This window comes from Opisthorchis viverrini (genome assembly GCF_000715545.1).
Source record: "Opisthorchis viverrini unplaced genomic scaffold opera_v5_148, whole genome shotgun sequence".
NCBI classification, from domain to species: domain Eukaryota; kingdom Metazoa; phylum Platyhelminthes; class Trematoda; order Opisthorchiida; family Opisthorchiidae; genus Opisthorchis; species Opisthorchis viverrini.
Window position 1 is genome coordinate 981,830 of NW_008751805.1, and position 21,368 is coordinate 1,003,197.

At 43.1% G+C, this 21,368-nt stretch overlaps 2 protein-coding genes across 2 annotated transcripts in view; one reads left to right on the forward strand and one right to left on the reverse strand.

Moving 5' to 3' along the window:
* T265_06864 (hypothetical protein) overlaps positions 1-1,802 on the reverse strand; it is a gene marked incomplete at both ends in the record, with an annotated part of 9,609 nt that extends 7,807 nt beyond the window's left edge. The window contains one exon of the mRNA XM_009172246.1: positions 1,695-1,802. Within this exon, the coding sequence (XP_009170510.1) occupies positions 1,695-1,802 (108 nt within the window). The remainder of the gene's footprint in view (positions 1-1,694) is intronic.
* T265_14154 (hypothetical protein) overlaps positions 1-21,368 on the forward strand; it is a gene marked incomplete at both ends in the record, with an annotated part of 113,017 nt that overhangs the window by 5,277 nt on the left and 86,372 nt on the right. Inside the window, 6 exons of the mRNA XM_009172256.1 lie at positions 8,728-8,898; positions 11,587-11,670; positions 13,699-13,754; positions 16,924-17,065; positions 19,235-19,302; positions 20,168-20,302. Of these exons, the coding sequence (XP_009170520.1) occupies positions 8,728-8,898; positions 11,587-11,670; positions 13,699-13,754; positions 16,924-17,065; positions 19,235-19,302; positions 20,168-20,302 (656 nt within the window). The remainder of the gene's footprint in view (positions 1-8,727; positions 8,899-11,586; positions 11,671-13,698; positions 13,755-16,923; positions 17,066-19,234; positions 19,303-20,167; positions 20,303-21,368) is intronic.

A 21,368-nucleotide genomic window follows, 5' to 3' on the forward strand; every position in this document is an offset into this window, starting at 1 on the left:
AGTCCACTACACCGATCCAAATGCAGTAACTGGCTGTGAAAGGAAACATTCACTTGTCGGAATTTCCCACAGATGGTTCCGCGTGCGTGATATATTCCACGGTAGGAAAAATTATTCACGGCTAAAAAATGTCACAGGGATTAATTGTGACGTTCAACAGTTGACACAAGCACAGAGATTTAGTCCCACTGGTTCAGCAGTCAACAAACAGTTCAATGGAGCGTAAATACACTCGTTCAGCAAGAAGTCAGCATGTCGCACCGGAAAAATTGTGTATTCCTTACATTAAACCAAGCGTCATGATACAATGTGAACGACGGTTACAAAGTATGGTTTAAGTTCAGGAGGAATGGTAAATGTGACAACGGATTACAGACACTACAGATGTATGCAAATAGTTGTGGGGTGATAAGTGTAAGCACGGCCACACAGGCGCAGTTTTCTACCTTCATCTTTGATTGGGGTTGAAACGTCTTCTGTGTAATGATTATTATCAACACACTCGAGTGGCAGTTTCCAGAAGATGGAGACGGGGGAAGTGATTCTGAGCGGCTAGATACATTCTGAGGACATTGTAACAATTCCTGACTTTCAAAGGGAATTTTTCATAAGGCGAGCAGACTAGTTATATCAGCTGCCGCCTCACATGTAAAGTCACTCGCCGTATCTCCTCACTACATTCGCAGACAAAACTGTGGCAGTCCTAAACGCTGTGCATAAGGCACAACTATGGTTGATGATGACGATGGAGGTCCTCCCAAAGTATAACGTAGACCATGTCATGTGGTACTTCTAGAGTATTGTGACTTCTGCAAATCATTCACACGGAGTTTACCTTATAGTAGTCAATTCGCTTGTGAATACAATCAACAGGAATGAGCCAAGCACCGAACCTTTTGGTATATCACAATTAATGGGTCTGGAATATGTAAAAATGGTCCAGGTTTAGCACTAGCGGCCATGTCGCCCGAAGAAAGCTGGAGGGCAAAATACTACCAAGTTGCCTGCAGCCTAAACTAGAGCAGTCTCACGGACCTTATGGTCGGTGAGTTCGAGCACTGAGCGCTGGCCTATCTTGAGCGGTACATTTATGGTAATTGTTTGTTAGTTTGGGTAGTCTCTGATCAAGAGCAACAATGGTCCGTGAACTTCGTAGGCCACCAGTTTTGCCAGAAATGATAAAGGCGGATGGGTGGCATCCACCTTATTTATGGCTTTGGGTCTTTGGTTTAGTTGTCATGTTTGAGAATGATATGTCACGATGGATTCCAATGGGTCTAACTTAGCGGTTTGTAAGCCAACGTTCGAATACTGTGTGGGCTGAAGGATGCTTAAAAATGGGAAAACGAAACCATTAGAACAGTGCTTTGGTAATGGATGCTTCTTCACAGAATATCAATGCTTCATTGAGTTGTAACACCGATAAAATATTCCGAATTATGCAAAGTTGAACTTCGTCCAACGTTACCATGACTGCATCCGTGCTGTGAGATTTAGTAGAATGGCGTTGCTTCTATGGCCTACGATAAACGACCTTATTTAATCCACTTGTACATTTCGAGGCCTTACGGCTCCTATGATTATTTGTTTTGTAAACCACATGCACAATTTTTACTCACACAGCCCGACGGAATAATTGACGCGCTAGTTAGATTGGTCCCCGATTTTGTTAATACCTGTCCATTATAGCCTACCGGGGCAGTTGGGCCACAGTTGTCATCACGATTATCATGGATATCAACAACGCCCTGAAAAGCAATAGACCTGTAGAGTAAACCGACTTTTAACTGCCTTGCAACCATGGAGAAACAAGTTATAGAAAACGATAGAAACAGGCTGAGCGTGAAGTGTACCGTAAAAGCTGTGTTCCCCGAGAGAAACAACCCATACATTAAAATTCCATTATAGTATGCGCATTTAAGCATCATACCAATGTAATATGCCATCCGCGAGGTTGACCTCATTTGCGAACCTTAACCAGGACAAGTCTAAGAAATAACGATGAACAAGTTCACCTGGCAAGCGACTGCGAGCTTATTATTGAGGTCGGTTACGTGACATGTCCTGTATACGTTCTGATCACGTGTAAGTCACCGTAATCCGAGCCAGAGGCGCGAAGATAGTTTGATGCTTAACTTTGTAATAACCGCTTTAATTTCTTATCACCGCTTTATGGCTTGTATTTGACGAAGCTATCATTAACAAGTGTTCAAAGTTCAAAGCACGGCCTTGGTGGAAGTTAACCAGTCATACCCAGTACATAGCCCAACTACTCTAACCTGATCAACCTTACGTGTCGCTCAATAGAGTCCCGTTTACTGTCTAACAATTACTTGTGTAAACCATGCAGTTAGTTGACGCATATCATACTATGGAGACATCAATGATCAAATATTCGAAGACATTCAAGGTCTTCATATCCGAGAAGCAGCACTTCAGGGCCACACAATAGGACATTTCTCAAGAGGGTTTTGAAGATGCAATCCTTTAATATCAGTGTTATTCGTTTTTGACATAAGAGAGGACGCAATTTGGCGAACTTTGTTCATGGTTTGATGAAGCGTTTATTGAATTCATTTGCTACAGCCCGTGCAGCTGCAGTTAGAAATTTTAAAGACTGCACCTTGGAGCGCAAGTTGAAGCTGGAGCACTTCTAGTATTCTATTAACAGCAACTTTTGCAGGCATACGACCTCCAAATAATGGAACAATGACATCCACGAAGTTTAGCTATCTAATACTTCTCCAAATTTTGTTTCCATAATATAGCTCAGAAGGTTCATGCACTAATAACAGTTTTTAAAATTGTTGATGATAGCTTACAGCAGTTATCTGCACCAAATATAAAATAAATGCAATGCGAAAGGTGCAGTAAATCAGAACGGGAACTTATCGTGTGTGAGAGTTTTTGGGTGAAAGCTCGGACGGCGGGAACGTATTTTCTCCGCAGTATAGCTGCTACACATGTTCCGTAATAGTCCGTGGACTTGTGGAGTTTGGTTGATTTCCTGCCTCTGCGGGAAAGCAACTATGTGTGTCCTGACTGTGTCGTGTCTCCATATATTTGAGAAGACTTGACTCGTGTATAATACTTATAGTCGATCAGACGCTTACAATACGGGATGTGAATTGTTGCCGGTCTAGGTTCCAAGCGGGACAAAGTTTTGTCACGTGATCTGTGCGTTTGCGGAACAAAAGACTCGCGTGATCTAGTGAGCACGGATGTACTAGACAAATTAGGCGAAGTTCGTTGAGGTGACAAGGCAGTGAACGCTACAGATCCCTTGCTATTCTTCTCCTGCAGGACCATACTCGTGACCTTTAGTACCTATTCACCATAAACGACACTACCAAAACTAGCGATTGATTGTCACCCAAGGAAACTGTTTCGGAAATTAAACCCCTTTAAATTGCGGTTTGCAATCTGCGCATGGTTCAGGGACTGGAGATAAAAAACCTAATCCCCAAACTTTGACTACACAGAATAACTCAGGTTAGTATCAAAGCAGCATTTATAACCTCACGGAAAATCGGATGCACAATAGTTCATTCTGGAGTCGATTGGGCATATGCTCTTAGTATGAGTGTGTAATGCAAGCACACTGCTGGTATATGTGTATTTGCATCAGCGTTGAAGGAAGTTGGGGTCTTGTTTAAGCGGGCAATGGCTGATGAAACCATCGTTTGCATCACTAAGCTGGCTATTTTAGCAAGCCCAATAAACAATTAAGGTAGTTTAAAAGCCAAGTTCTAACCGTTTATTTACTTGGAATTACTGAAATTGCCACGTAAATCTGAAAATCTTTCATTGTCCTGTCTGTGTAGTATGGCGTGACCCATTAAACCGGCTGCGCATCAATCTGGCAACTTCTGTGCGCAAATTAAATCTAACTGACTGGTTTGAGAAGTCAAGAGAGGGTCTTTGGAGGTTGATACAGCTTCACAAAGTTGCTAGGGTTGTGCGTTTTAATGACAGTCAAGCAGGGGAATGGACAGGTACTGGTTTCAGTTATACTGTTTAGGCGATTATAGTACATGTATCAGATGTTTATCAACAGAAGAAGGCAGTCTAAAAACGCAATCATATGTGTGAGATAAACAGAGCATAAAAGATGAACAAATATGAGGTGTTGTCGACGTTTGGGTAGATGGCCGTTTTTCGGGGTCTTGAAAATTTGAGGATCGTAAGAAGTTGAAAAACAAGAAACGTGATTTCAACTAACCCAGGTGGATAATTTCGAGGAAAACCGAGCAGGAGGTTAATATATTTACCAATGCGGACTCGAATGGTATAGACATATCAGGAGACTTAACGATCATGAAAGTGAGACAGATGAGTTAATTCCAGTGGAACACTTGACGTGACAGTGGCAACAATATGGCGCAGGAAAGACGTGAGAGTTGTTTCAGATCATCGGAAGAAGTGCAAGAGTCAACGACTCAAAGGGGCGTAGAAGTAACGACTTATTAAATAAAACAGCAGCATTCCACTGTGAGGCCGAGTTGGGTCATATATATTAGCCTTTGATGGGGGAACGAGATGGGTGCCTGAGCCCTGAAGGCACGGGTAGTGAGGCTTTTACGTTGAAAACCAATTGAGATTGCTAGAGAAGGCTTGGGAAGATGCGAGTGGTTTGGTGATAGAGGAATCGGGTCAGAATCAATAAGAGGTGAAAGGCTGGCAGATAGTTCGGAATACAAAGTTGATGATCGCGAAAATTCGGCCTGAAGACCTGGGTGTCTCCTTGCCTTGGAAAAGTTCATCAGTCGGAGTTGAGGGCATTCACGTCACCCAGAATAGACTGTTCATCGATACTTTCAGACTGTAGACTTTGTTTGTAGCTAACACATACTCAAAAGGAAAGTTATTCAGTCTGGTTGCTAGCTGGTATCCACAACAGAGAACCTTCTATCTGATGGCGGAAAATATGGGATAAAACTACTAGAAACGATGCAAACAAACAATAATGGACGGCACCAGAAAACGTAAAGAAGGGAACAAGCATAAACAGTAGCCTCATTCCCAAAAATACAAGCGATTGTGTACAAAGTAGCGAGCAAATGGAAGAAATGTTGCAGAGTATCTGAGTTATAATAAGGAAAAGAACGCATGAGGCGGGAGGTGATAGTATTTGTTTGGATGATTTATCGTTGTTGTTCACACTCCCGCCATTACAGACCGCAGCCGTAAGCTTGCGAAAAAACCAACAATGTTTTATTGCTTGTTCATGTATACAGTTTCTGTGAGCGACAGCTGTGACTGGAGTGCAGACCGCGTGAGTCTCCTACATGCCGGGTGGTGGTGCTTCTCCGGTGGACCACCGCCTCCCAGCTGTCCATCCCTCGTAAATACAGAACAGTGGGGCAGCTTGTCATACATACTAGAAAAAGTGTGAAGAAAGGTATATCGAACTTTTGAAGATGCGGCGGGATTTCGGATTGAAGAGTCTCAATTCCTTTTCTCAGACTTGGTGCTCGCTTACCACCATGATCTGCGATGTTCAGCAAAACACCCGAAGAGCATTGAGACGGAGAAAAACGTCTTATGCACCAGAAGTCAATTGACAGCTGCTCGAGTCTGCCACCTTGTAGTCCAGAAGCCTTAGGTTCCACGATCATGGTGAAATTTAACAACACACGAAGCTGTAAAAAATAGAGTATCAAACCAATGAATAAGTGGTTCAAGAACTGGTTCACTGACTCGAAAGTGGGACCTTTATTACTGCCGCTGATGTGGCCAGTCTGTAGGAGGTTGAGCTTGGCTTAGAACAGGACCTCTTTAACATGTCTGAGAAGTCGACTGATTACTTAGTACTGGCACCTGCGTGACATTAAGTCGAGCCGTAATATGATTATAGTGAGTTTTCTAGGTGCATAGGGTGCTGCCAACCGCGCAGCTTAGTTTCAGTAAAGCTCGCTCCTGATAGGTCCTGGTTGGTAAGACCAAGTACAGATTTCCTCCTCCTTCAGTGTTTATTGCTGAGTGAAACTTATCACACATTCTGGATTTGTTTTCATGTTAACCTGGTCGGCCAAACATTACAAGCAGGTAATATTTACCGTGACTGACAATCTGGATAGTGGAAACAACCCATAATAAGCATCATATGGGATGTCGGTTGTTCATCTCTTGTGAGGTTTTCTGTATAAAATAACTCTCCCCAATGGAGATTAAATGCACTTCCTTGTCACACCACTGTCGACTCTTGGCTGGATCGTCATTTCTTGTTGTCAGGGCTGACATCTTTTGTGAATGCCAACTGACTCAGCAACACTGTACTGATCGCAGTAAAGTGGGATCTTGTTTGTTCCACGTCAGTAAGTTTTTACCAACTATCTAATGTGATGAAGTTTATCGTAAAGGGGGTTTCACACATTCTGAACGACACTTATTGGCACGCATAATATATTTGTTTTGAAATCATGTCGCTTTAACGACGTTGCAGTGTTTGATTTTCGTTAAGTCGATACCTACAAAATGTGGTTGCAAAATATGCCCTGACAGTCATCAGGAACCCAAGCGACAACATTTACAAACACTACTAATGCGTCTGATTAAATGACATGAGAGTGGGCTCTTCTATCAAAAGAGTATCAAAGTCTTTTGTATAGCTCCTAGTACCTCACACCGCGTATTTGCTCTCAATATAGTTTGCACTAGTCCGTAACACACGGTACGGTTCTGTATGTGTATGTAGGGAACGTGTGTGATATTTATTGTTGATGTATTATTGCTAATGCTTAGGTGGAGGAGCAGTTTTGAAATATCTGCTATTCACCCACAAAACATCTTGCACCTAGCCCAGTCTAGCCTATGGCACATCGGCAAAGTAAAAAAAAGGATCTCGTCTTCTCAAAGGGTAAATGTTTGGCGGTTGATTGGCAGCAAGAGCTCAAATGGTAATGCCATATATGCTGAAAACTGTGCTCAGCTTCGAAAGTAATCAACAAGTGGCATGGTCATGTTATGGTCGATGTCTTACTTTGATAGTAGTTGGTGAAAAGTCAGTCTGCTTGGACTATAAAACGCATCAGAACAGTCCAGAAACGTGTTTTAGACTCTATGCATCTCAGTGCAGTGGCGTACATGCATAGAAAGTGGATTGTGCGGTTGGACTTATACACAGGTTGCAACGGCTCGTCACCTGTCAAATAGGCTTTCACTTTTCGAAAAAGCGTTGTAGACACAGCCAGTCAATTGATGTCACGCCACAATCTTGTTAGGCGCCAGTGCTATACAAGGCGAGACCCAAGAACGCGAATCCAGGGGGACAGGCAGAATTTGGACGCAATAATGATAGGAGAACGTGATCCTTTTCGGTATCTATAGGTCTGGGTCAAATACGTTGCTGATGTTAATTCAGGATAGTGACTTGTATGCTGCTTTGATCTTGAGATACTCAAGTGGCACGTACGTGGGTGAACTCGGGTTACCATGAGGAAGTTACCTGAAATATCTGAATTAAATCCACATTTTACAACAGACCCTAGAACACAACGGTGTCTCTACGATGAATTCTTTTAACTGTATGGTTGTTATTATCTATTTCTCAGATGAGACTGTGAACTCTTTTGTTTCACACTCTAATTTCATCCTCCTAAAGAAATTTTTGAGACGTAAGAATCGAATTTTGTTATGCGAAGCTGGTTTTCAGAAAACTACATAACTCGAAGCCGAATTTCAGGCATTGAAATAAGTGATCACTAAGGTTCATGAGCCAGGCTGCTGACTGATCCAGTCGAGTCAGTCACCACTATGAAAGGTGAGGTGGACACCGTCACACACCCTCCTTCTGATGGTTTGCGTATTCCTATGTACATGGGAACGATATGCATTAGATGACGGTGAACCACGGATCTTAAAGTGCAGAGAACAGGTACGGTGATGTTAGTTTGAGCAGATTTTGTCATTTTCATTTGAGAGCATCAGTAGCGCTGATGATTCTAAAGAAAGACGCAAGAGCTGTGGTGCTTTTCCAATTTTCGGTTTAGACAAAATCTTAGTTGGAAAGATGTACACTGACAAATCGCTCGTCAGAATTTCGTCAGAAGATCAGTATGGTTCGAAAAACAGTTAGTTAGGAAATCGAGCTGGATTTGAAAAGGTAACCAGGTTAGTAGGCCACTGTTTGTGTCGAATCGCAACTTGGCTTTTTCGAGAACGACAAAAAGTAAATTGTCCTGTGCGATCAACGATTTACCTTTTCCGTCCGATATTTAGCTGTTTCACTGGGGGTTATTTTTTATCGTATGAAATCGATTTCATCCTTTAAACACGAAACTCGGAAACATACAAACCCCATTAGGAACATTACTTCTTTTTTGATAAGTCCGTTTCCATTCGACGATGTGTTTCAATGGTAAATTGGAGAAGCAAGTTGGATTCACTAAGAAAAAGAGATACAAACTTTGAAAACAATGTATGAATAGCTGTTGTCACTTTGTGGTTCAACATTTGCTCAAGGTAGCTCAGTGATTAAGACGCACCTAGTGAACAGAAGGTCCGCGGTTCGAACCACACCTCGGCATCAAGACTGCTCCCGTTCAGGCTTGGTTAGCCTGGCGTTATCTGAGCCTTCGTGCTTCCTTCAGACAGCATGGCAACTAGGTACTGGAAGGGTATTACAGCCAAACTATTGTTATTATTACTGTTATTACTACATAAGAAATTATGGGCTCACAGCACTAACTAACGTTCCTGACTCTGCTTTCCACCATTCTATCCCAGCGGTTTGTGATCACCTAATAAGAACGCTGCACAATCTGGTGATATTTTTGGACTACGACTGCTTGGAGGGTGTTCCGTTGGCCCTCGCTTGGATGCTCACTTATTTTCCCGCAGCTGCGCAGTCAAGCGTGATCGAACTCATGTGCGCCGTTGTTATTCCTTTGGTATACAGTAAGTTGATTGTATTTCGTCGTGCATGTTTTCCCTCACATAGCTTAGCATCCCAGTAGATGGTTCATCTGGCAAGTTATCTATTCAGTTTGATTAGCCACTGCAGTCGTAATTAATTCTCATTTTTCACGTCCACGCACGCGCGCGTCCAGTTAGCGCCCCACAAACTCCAGTTGCCAGTACAGGAGTCTTTGGCAGTTATTTTTTTCGATTCATGAAGTTTAGGGTGAGGTGGTTGGATATGCAGAAGTAAAATGAACTGCACGAGAAAGCTTGCTGATGCCGTTGAGAAATTTCCGAGCGTCTGATTCTATGAAGCAAGCTGTGTCTGATGCGTAGGATATCGTAGGCGAGGTTTAATGATCGCTTACCTATGCACGAACGCCCATACCACTCAGCGGACGTTTTGCTCATCAATGGTGCACATCAAAATTGAAACAAAGCGAGGAGTAATTGACTCTTGATTTGAATCACAAGTCTCTTCTGGAGATATATTGCAAATGCTCCGTCCGGCACACATACACATCAGGGTCCAAGCTGGAGGTACATGTGTTAGGCTATCCTTAACTTCAGACTTAATGGGAATTATGTTACCCTCCCAATCCCTTGCTGGATTACATCCCAAAATTTCCCTAACACGAATCCTATCATTACTTTTCGGTACGTAGAATCTCAATTGTTCTGTTTTGTTTCTCAACCACGCGAAAACTTATTATTCTTATGAGCTTTTCCATAGCCTGGGACATTATAAGCGTTGTCAAACACTTTGAAACCCTCGTTTATACCTACTATGTCCAGAAACATTTTCGCGAGAAGCTGCAAAGGTCTTGATCCATGTTCAATAGAAATGTCAGGGGTTGGGAAAATAAGTGAGAATCAATAAGAACAACCGCTGTGCAACCAAGCAGTTCCTGTTACCAACTCCGGAATGACTCTGGTTCTCCAGATTTGACCATCCGAGCGTCTGTGCATTTTTTCATTTATTTATCCCAATTAAACGGATCCAGTCAACACCCCTGTGTGTTTGTTCCTCGGACGAAGGTCTTACGTAAACGGGAGGACCCTGTCGAAAAATCATTCCTTAGATAAAGGTTTCTTTTTCTTTTTCAAGTATTCTGGGTTAGTTTGTTGTTTGTCGTTATCAGAGCGACACTGTCAAAGTCTAGCGAATAAACGAAGAAACATGCACCAGGCATTGCTCTTCATCGCTGCACTCACTTTACTCATCTACACAACAGTACTTTTCACTGTGTTATTGACGACTGATTCCTCTCAGCCTTTAAGTCTCCTGCAACCCTTGCGCCAATATATTTTCCTTTTTCTCCTGAGAATGTACAGTGGACTTAACGCGAAACTTCTGCGATCAACAATCGATTACTAACAATCAGTTTAATCCCATTCCATTCACAACGTGCACGAAATTTTCAAACCCAGCTGTCTACGACTACCACTTCACCTCATTTCGTATCGGCCGCATTCAAATCGATTTTCCGTGTCCTGATTTCCCACCTCACTGGAGAGTGTATGTACGCATGAACACACACACACACACATACACACACACATACACACACACACACACTGAGAGAGAGAGAAACACTCGCCTGCGTAGAGTAAGCAGACGATCCAATAAAGCGCGACCCTGATTAACCGCTAACAAAACAATCCATACGTGCTTTGAAATTTACCCAGTATTGTACGTTTTCTCAGCTTACGAATGCTGTTTAAACATAGACGCTTTTGGTAGAAGCTTCCAGAAAAACATGCAATGTGATAACGCATGTATCAGAACAGTTGGGTTGCGACTGGTGGCATAAACAACGGATTAATGTTGATGGACGTATCCACTGTTTTGTGATGTCCTCTGTGCATGTATACCTGAAGAAACCCAATTACTGACCAAAATATGTTTGAAAGACGGCCTCTTTATCATCAGGCCTGTTTGCCTCTCAATCGTCTAAGTTCCTCGGCACAATCGACTCTCCTTTCCCAAAAAGCAAATGTTGTTGAAGTAGTTGGTAATCGATTTGGGTTGTTTAACCGTTTTCCCCGGAGCCTGGTCCCGAAAATCGGATAATAAAAAAATACTGCGTTTTCTCGGTGAACTAATGGATGAGCTGACTAGATCATCCTGCCAACGGCAGTGGCCGTTGAATTCACCGCCATACTTAGGGTGCGTTACAGGCACGCAGAGAAATTTTAGCGAATGGAGTGCTCGTCGCTATTCTTAATGACGACAGACAAATCAACTGAATCAGGTTGCAATTTTACTAGAGAGATTTGGATGATTTATTTTTCACTTCAAAAAATGACGTACGTTCGCCGATGATCTCAGGTTTTTGGAAGAAACGAAGGTCTGTAATTTGCCAAAAGAATTCCCCAAGAGCATATGTGTGATCCACTTTATCCGCTGTGACTGCTGGACCACATAGCCATTGATTTTACCCGTATGGATAGTTTGTCTGATTCGATGTGTGTTCCCATGGGTGCTCTTTAGATGGATGTTTCATCAGGGGACTCGTCGCTGGTGAACATAGTTAATGATCCCCGTAACGAATATGATATTAGCTATGGCACGGGCGCGGAAACTGATCTTTACTTGGTAAATCGTGATGTCTGGTGAAGCCAGAACCATACTGCTACAAGTACGCTAAGGCTTGTTTACGCAGGTATGTTTTTGTGTTTCAGACTGTAAAGATGATCAGGAATCATACGCTATTGATTCCATACCCTCGATCCTTACATTGGTCTTCCAGCATGTGGAAAAAATTGGTGAGTCATGACGGACTAAAAATTGACCCGTTTATTTCTCCCGCAGACTTCAGTATGCTCATTTCACAATTAAAGTTTAACGTACCAGTTCACTCTACCATTAGTCACATCTCTATTCTTGTACATTGAAGTGTTTTTCGCATCAACTCATTTAATCCTGCGACCGCTAGCATTTTGTGGTCCGAAAGTGTGTATGTTCGCAAAGTTTCCTTTCGCGAGATACACTGATTGGAAGGAAGATAAGTCAGTTGTGTGCTCGGTTACCTGAAACCGATAACAGAAACCGAAAAAGTTACCCTTCAGCAGGGCTTGAACTATCATTGTTTCCAGATTTACCCCACATTTATCGATACGCCTGCCTCTATTGTGACCTTAAGTGTCCCTGGATGTTGTCCCAGTTCGGCAACCGACTAGCGCCCCTTATTGTGTAGTTCGAGTGAGTATTTACATTGATGACGTCCTGTGGGTACTCCAACGACCGCTGCCATAACCAATCTTCAGTGTGTGCCACTGAAATCAACGCGATTGCTACTATAGACTACTCACAATACTGGGATGCTGGATATCGATGGCATATGATATGCCATTGTGCAGATGCAACCGATTCGGTGCCAAGGACCGCTATGGAAGTTGCTCCCGTATTGAGCTCCCTGGGAAGAATGACACATTTATTAAACAAGCGCTTCTCTACGAATTCTGCTCCTGATCCCTCCGACTGTATGAATCTTCACATCCGTCGGGGTAGTTGAGGTTGATCTGATTGGTTATAGACTGCTGTTAATATCATCCCATCGAACCATTTACGTTCATACTGTTCCTGTCAGAATGTTGGCGATAAGCAGACCTAGGGAATTCTTACTGATTACTTACTACCCCTGTCGGCGCGACTCGCCTTCCAGAATGGGGCCCGCATAATCCGCCATGTGCACGGTTGGAGACGCTGGAAGTTACGGCCGCTAATCGATGTCAACACGTTCTTGTTGTCAGTCCTTATCCGGTGTCCGAATGAATGTCTGCAGATGTAGGTACCTAGGAATGATTGTGCTCGGCAAGTACCAAATCCCTTCCTCACTAGTTTTTCTCAGTGGGGCCTCCAGCTAAATTCTGGTTGTATAGAAACGAAGCATTGGTGTTGAACACGGATTTTGTGCTGTCGACGACGACAATCACTCACACTGCAGTTATAAGATGTCGATTCACAGTTCAACTTAATCTTCATTCAACTGAAACCTTGTAATCTGATAAACTCAGATGTCGGAGTTTGCACCATCCAAATGGAACCTTGTTTTTGACAAACAACTGAATACGAAACCAGCCAATTTCTAGGTTCTTCCGCCCTACGCTTCCATAGGTCTAGAACCTAACGAACCAACGATGGTTTTTCTCTCACTTCGGGAACATGTTTTGCCCTGTTGGACTGTAATCTGGTGCGTTCAAATCAGCGGGCATGTCTAGAAATGGCCAGCTGCAACAGACGACTTGCTCGTTTCTCATACTTCCTCGTGTAATTATTGCTCTCCCTTTTTGCAACTTGTCAGTTTCGTACACTTGATTCGATTTTCTGCATAGAACTGGTGAGTAACTGAACAGTTTAAGTGCCGGCAGTCTTGGTGTCGAATGATAATTTTTAGGTCGACAGGAATCATGCAGAATCGCTGGCGAACCGACAGGGGGCGTACTTCCCAGAGATTTCCAAATCAGTGGTCTCTACGGTCATATCTTGCAATAACACTCAACAAAACTCAGAAGGGGTTTTGGTGACCACCGCAGACTGCACTGATAAGGTTTCCTGGTAAAAATAATTTCAGTCCCACCCTTCTTGATGAGATGTGTGCTGTTGCTGCTCGCGCAAGTTGCTACCTAATTCGGATCGTAGCAACTTAGTTCATATGAACAGCCAGACGAGGTTATCTTAAGCCTTTACTCTTTCACCGATTTCGTACTTGTTATCGAATTTCGTGGCATGTCGCGGCAGGTGCTCCTAATTTAATGAAAATGTTGTCTTTTACCGTACTGCTATTTTTGTAGAATATCATGTGTGGGTCGTGGAAAGCTTTTTGAGTAAAAAGAAGGAACTGCACAAAGTAAGTTCTCTTTTGAATTCTGTGATATCCGAGTCCCGTTTGGTGGCTAATTTTGCAAACCGGACTGCTCAGTTACTTTTCCAAAAGCTTAATTACAACGTTTTAGTGAATGAGTGACTTTAAAAGGACACTGGATACAATAGAATTTCCCACTGTGAATCATCGTTCTTTGTTGGTAACTTCCTGAAAGGCCTAAAAGCTCGTCCAAAACAGGTGTGATTGAAAAACGCGCCACACTCCAAAAACGATGTTTTGGGTGTTGTCCAGTCCACTCCAACAAAGAATATTTATTCGACGGCCAGACGGTGCGGAAGTTTAAACAGACTGACCACGTGTCACTGAATTAAAAAGTTCGAATTGAAATGCGTAAGAAGCTGGTATCCTTTGCGCCATTTTCGGCTGAACTATTAAAGTTGGACTTATTGGCCAGTCGAAAGTCGGCCCGTCGTATTTTCAGTCGACGGAGATTAAGTGACTAATGTCCATGAGATGCAGGCCACAATATGTAGTCTATTTCACCGAATTTGCGACCAACTAAGGATCAAAAGTGCCATGGCAGGGATTCAGCACTGAGCGGATTGCTTCTTAGGCTATGATCTTGGTGCCAACATGCTGTGGGCAGGTGGTCAATTCCATGAATATGGGTGGTGAATACAAGCTTGGGCGTTTTCCTGTCTCGGAGTGTGTGGAGACCAGGATCGGTCCGTCTTATGTTTTTTCTTCCTGTAGATCTGTTACGGTTCTTTGGTTCCCGACAACCGTAAAAATGTTGATAAGTTTAGGGAATAATTCTCAGACTTCCCTCCCATGGGTCTTCATTCGAAAGTAGTTTTTTGAACAGACGGTTTGTTTATTAAACGCCTAAGAAACCGACATAACTAGATTCATAATTATCTGGGATCGTCGCCCGCCTCCAACATTCTTAGGTTAAACCACTTTTTATTATCTGAAAGCCTAGAACAATGAACGTAGGAAATAAAGTTTGGCTTCATTAGTTCAATGTTGTCATAACTTCCTAGGTATATCCCACACATAAAACTTGATCTCTTTCATAAATCTTCAGTTTTTGTCACAAAGCCGCAACGTGGCACCAAACGGACTGAGAGAAACCATCACTAGGTTCATGATTCGAAGCGTCATCTTATTCAAGCGTAGAAATTCTTGCTACCTTATAACCTGAGGTAAATCAATCTGAGTAAGGCTGTTTGGTTTTTTCGCTTGCGCTCCGTCTCCCGTGACGTGTATGTTCACTTTACCGTAGCGCTTGGCCGCATAATAAGATTACCTATTGCCTCCAAAACGCTAGGATATTCGTTCTGAATTGTGTGAGAATTGAAAGTAATGCGTCATGTCACTTCAAGCCAAGTTGCTTCAGCATTTTATAACAGTCTCACAGTTCGTGCTGGGATGGATGGGATGGATGGGATGGATGCTGGGATCCAAAGTGGATTTCTAGTAACTGAATAAGGAAGAAAGTTGGTGTGCGTGCACTTGGCGATAAGTTGTTAGGACACGAACGGAGGGATTAAAGAACTACTCTTACTTGAACTTTGGTTGACCAATTGTAAACAATACCCTTGTTGTTATGTGTTGTTGGTGTTTGGATTCAACTGTGCTTTCTAGTACGTGGAATAATCATGCAATGTATGGAATTTTGGCAAATACAACCACCTTATACCATGTGATCTTGTGCCGTCGAACAACGCTTTGTCGTGTTTAATCTCCCGGAGTTCTGGAAAAAATTAACCTAGTCAATGTTCATGAGGTATAGGCTAAAATCGCCAATCTGTCTGGTAAAGTATCGAATTCCGATTCCCTCTGTTTCGTTTCCCCCCTCATTAATGTTGTATTCAGTTCGAATATATAAGTACCCAAGGCACGTGTCTACCACAAAGGTATCAATATGGCATACTGTCCAATCAACACGGTATGCACACATATGGTCTAACTAGAACTCGACTCACCAGAATTAGGTTGCAAAGTGTTCACTGTCAGACTATACGATTCAATGACGCACGAGCTGGACATCATAAACAAGAGATTCAATTGAGTCTCCCATGAAAACCAAAGTGATTTGCAAATGAGTGCATTTCTCGAAAACACTCCAATTTGGGTTCAAGTAGATCATAAGGTTGACGGAAACTCGGGGACTGCGCCTACCTGATGAGCCCCAAGAAGGGCGAAACCGGTCGTGGGCTGCCGAAGAGTTTCCAGTAACCTTTTGAGTAGTTTCCTTTATGAAAAGCAATGACTATTTTTGTTGTTAGAAAAAGCTTACAGCAGCGTATCAGGGAATCTCAATACCAGATTTCTCATCACACTATAGTTTTGCATCTACGGGATTTGACAGCGCAGCGCGAGTAAGCCGGACCTGGAAGAAGTGGCTTACTTTTGACTTTTTATAGCCCTTGTGAATGTTTTGAATTCTTTTGTCGAAGAGTTTCAGTAACCTTTTGAGTAGTTTCCTTTATGAAAAGCAATGACTATTTTTGTTGTTAGAAAAAGCTTACAGCAGCGTATCAGGGAATCTCAATACCAGATTTCTCATCACACTATAGTTTTGCATCTACGGGATTTGACAGCGCAGCGCGAGTAAGCCGGACCTGGAAGAAGTGGCTTACTTTTGACTTTTTATAGCCCTTGTGAATGTTTTGAATTCTTTTGTTGGTAGCAATGTCGCATTTACCCCGACTTTTTCGCACGTTATATTTCATATCGTGTCCGACAGTCGACAGCCCTATAATGTCATGTAACGGTGTGCACCAGTAATATTCGCTACTGATTCGGCCAGGGGCGGACCACTTATTCCCTCAGGAGTGAATTAAACAGTCAAACTTGGCCAAGACGGTTGAAAGGTCTAATAAGAAAACTGCGTGCTTCTATGGGTAAATTTCAATGAGGTTTACTAAGGAGTTCAACAACTACAAAAGGGTTTCTCGTTGTCTGTGTGGAAGTCATTTGAATAAAATGTACTTATCATACCTACTGTGCAGTGTATGACCTCAACAACGCGCACCCTTCTCTACCATCTTCGAAGCAACCAGTCCAAGTGCGCAAGCGAATCCACCTGAATCATCGTGCCAAAGCGTAGTACAACTTATTACATGGACCGCATTATTTCCCAGCCCGCTCACTGCTCTTGCATATAATCTCGATTTTTTGTTTACAGGACCTTCTTTTGATTATCGCGTACGGTCCAACAGAGGCGCGACTACCGGCTGTCTGTTTACTTTTTCACTACTGGCCCGAAATCTATCCAGCTGGATTCCATGCCAATCAGACATTACGTCCACTTCATTATGTGTGGGAACGTAAGCTCTGAATTCGGTTTAGATTGTTTCGAATTCGCTTGCAGAATTTTTAATGTACAAAACTGGAAATATGTCCACTTATCAGACGTTCGCCTAGAATTTATACAACAGGTGGGTGGTGGGATCCCGAAAACATCTGTCACACTAGTCCTCTTGTCCTTATTGGGGCTCACCAACTCTATGCACAGGGTTCCTTCACTCTCTGGTTAGAGTTCTGAGACCGGTGAACTGCGTGCTACCGGCCTGTTCCTCCAGTTGGGCTGTTTTATCGGTAAGGCCGCCTATCCTTGCCGATCTACTATGCGCTCTTTTGGGATAGGGACGACTTCTCCGAAAGAACCCAAATACCCATTCCCGCGATGTCATCCCTGGGGAAGGACTATTGTATGATTGAGGCTGAAGAACCTGCTGAACGAATTGTGATGAATTTATTGAGAAGGAATTAAACTGCTATCGCAAGCATTTAAATGCCCGTACGAGCTTGTCATTTTTAAATCTGGATTCGACAGCACTCATAATTTAATTAGATTGCGAGAAAATGGATATCGAACAACACTGGGCCACCAGAGACTTCCCAAAATCAGACAAGACAATCTAAAATGGTGTAAGCTAGATCAAAGTTCACCGACAGCTCTGTTTCGCAATATCCGAAATTCAGCAAGTCAGCACAGCTCTCGGAATTTGGACGTTTTTTATTTACTTGAACTGGCTTCCCCAATAGATTACAGTTGTAACTAGTTTACGTTCCATTCCCCGTGTGAATGAGAGATTCAAACACTCGCCGATCAGTGTTGTCGGATGGGATTTGCTGCACCTAGATGTAAATTTTTTACACTGATTTCATAAGTCGAAACCCGTAGTGAATTGTAGGAAAATTTTGATCAATGGAGAGGGAAGCGAACAATCTTCTTTCTGGACGTACAGTTGACTAGAAGAACCTACGGTCCTACTCATAGAAGCGCGTACCACAAGGGAGCCTGGAGTGGACAGTACACGAACTTTCACAGCTTCCCCCTTTGTAGGAGAAAGACCTTGGTCCTATTGCTTCAAGGACTAAAAGTATGTTCAGATGATACGCCGTAACGCGAGTTGGATGGCATCAGAAACACTGAGAGAAGACCGTCAACCTGATCGGTTTATCTCACTCAATATGCCGAACGGAACCGCAACATAAGCAGTTGAACCCAATCAGCCTTTCTTAATGCTTCCTTTTAAAGAAGACTGGGTAGTCGAGCTGCTAGGCAGAATTCAATCCAAAGCAGCACGCTCCAAGTTCAATGGGGCTGCATTTCAGTGCTTCTCCTCAGCGTTAATTCTTCTACGTCCACTGCCACTGCTTCTCCCATCGATGGTTGCCTATTAATTCAAATACACATGTGCTGTCACTTGCGTGGGTCGTATGGTATTTGGCTAGGCGGTCCAGATAATGTTACCCAAAGTAGCTCGATTTGGAAGTACAGGCAAAATCCAGAGTTTTATGCTAGTCCGCCTGGTCAACATGGGATACGTCGCTGATTGGGACACTGCATTTCGGGTGGTGTACCAGCTGACACAAAACAGATCCAAAGCAATCATATTAAGTTGCCTGACAATCACCGAGGTTATTGCCATCCGATTGCTCACATCTGAACCATGTGCACAAATGGGATTTGTGCTGAATTAGCCCAGTATTTGTTTCTCGTCTGACGATAGCCTACTGCAGACTGTATCTCTCACGTGCGTGTTAAACGACCTTTGCCCCTAATAACGCATATTTTCCTGTCTTAACGTCTCCTTAACCGTATTTATTGGTTCAGTTTTATTACTTGTGGGTGGTGTTATTGCCATCCGATTGCTCACATCTGAACCATGTGCACAAATGGGATTTGTGCTGAATTAGCCCAGTATTTGTTTCTCGTCTGACGATAGCCTACTGCAGACTGTATCTCTCACGTGCGTGTTAAACGACCTTTGCCCCTAATAACGCATATTTTCCTGTCTTAACGTCTCCTTAACCGTATTTATTGGTTCAGTTTTATTACTTGTGGTCCCATATATATATATATATAATCGTTATTGACGAGAAGATGCATTACTGAAAACACATTTTCAACGATCGTTCCCTTTTTTCAATGTTATGATGAAAATCCTTCAGCGACTGTAAAAACCGCTGATTTGTTCTTATTTCAGCTTGGAAACCATTGACCTGCGATAGGACCGACTGTCCAAACAAAGCGGGAAAGGCATTCGCGATGAAAGTAAGTCCACGGGTTTCGAGTGTTCTTTCAAATCTGTTGGTTTTTGCCTGTAGCTTCTAATCGTTTGTTCACCGTTCTGTTACTGCATTATTTCAAGTCCTGAGTGTAATATGTGTGGTTGAGTTGTATATCCACAGAATTCACTGCTTAGGAATGTTGGCCACTATCTCGGATATATCTGAGTTAACCACTACGTTCCCTTGACTGCACAAGTACTTGTGTGTTGGAGAAAACCCCATGTTGTTCAGGTTTTCTGGACTAAACTAGCTGCTGTGGCGTGAACCAGGATAAGGTGCGCACGGCTGGGGTAGTTACTGTCACTGTTCCATCGCAGTACACGTATTCGAGGTCCCAGCTTTTCGATACATGACAAACAGCACGTAACCGTTCATCACAGCCCACGTTACGTTATAATATGACCACTCGGCATGTTGCTACACTTGTGCATACTTACGAAGTTACTGGGTCTACGGAGAATTTCCTCCGATCAGTCCGTACATATTCCGATAAATGCTCGCGGACTACTGAATTTTCGTCTACTAGGTACCTGAAGCGCGAGGTGATTTCTTAAACCACCATATTTAAAGAGAACTATCTACCAAAGGAATCAACTTCGTTTCAAGTTCCTTCCCGGTGTGGGGGGAGATTATGTTCCAACCACAACTGCACGTATACGATGAATCTTAGTCCCCCCTTGACCGAAAGTGTCACTCCAAGGTCGGATGCGAAATATTCGTCATCTAAATGTGCACGCTACTCTCATTCATCATGGCCTTAATCGTTTGGGTGTTTTTGGTTTCTACGCCTTCTTACACTTTCGAACATTGAAAAATCCAAATACTCACCTGAATTTTCCATTTCACAGATGACAGTCAACCCTCGGATCGCTGCTCAGCACGGCGGAAAGCCACCCCCACTGTATGTTTGCTTGGACTGTGCGGATGCCCTTAATCGAAGGGATTTCGATCAGCTGGTGGATATTTTGCTTCCTAGTAAACAGGTAAATGCAATGCCTAGTAACTCAGCAGATACGATTCAAAATGACGTTTATGTTTCTCTGTGATTGCACATAAAAACGATTTGTCAATCGAACGATTGTCTTATTCTTCAGAAGCACGCCGCCTTGACATAAGTAGTAGCGAGATTTTGCCCAGCTTCCACCTTGCCTATTATAAACATGAAATCACCGGGAAACTACTTTACCTCTTCAGTTCCTGTTCCAAGCACTGGATCTTGGGACACAATGATTCTCGTGACTGAACGATCAGGTAGTCCTTGAGGTCAGTCTCGTAGAGTAGATGAAGTGGTGCAGTCAGGTCTCATAAAATTTAAGTTCTGAATCACATTTTGGAACCGAAATTATCACGGGGGTTCTAGGTGTTTGTGTGAATATATATCCGTTTGTGCAATGCCGCCACGAAATCTGCGCACTGGGGCAGCGACCTAGTTACAATTTGCATAGGTGATGCTGCTCACACTGTAATCGATAGTGAGGGTATTCTTCAGTGTCTTTTCTGGAGGGCTCGGCATCTCGACAGATGTTGAAAGAACCGTAGCATCAACCGTACAACAGCGTGAGTTCTCGCGTAACTATCCAATCATCCTTTGACAGCGGAATTTCCGCTGGATACTGATCGATGAACAGATTTTGAACAATATCCTTCTTTCCTCCGAAACGAGTTTGAAACAATTGGGTCAGTTAAGGCGTTGTTTTTCTGCGTCACAGGGTAAATATTGATGACTTGGTTGTTCGGACACAGCAGATGCAGTAGATAAGACTGTAGGGAATATACACTCATCTGCAAACTAATTTGATTCTTTCGAGAGACTCACCTGGAACCCAGCTGAATCTCTCGTTTATGATGTTCTCAGGCAACTCAATGTGCCCGGGGACTGCGCCTACCTGATGAGCCCCAAGAAGGGCGAAACCGGTCGTGGGCTGTCGATGGATTTTCAGCAACCTTACGAGTAGTACATTACAAATATACATGTATCGCGATATTTCAAATATCGTAGCGACTGAAACATGGGGCGGCCTGGTGCAGCACATTCAGTTGCCTGAGAAC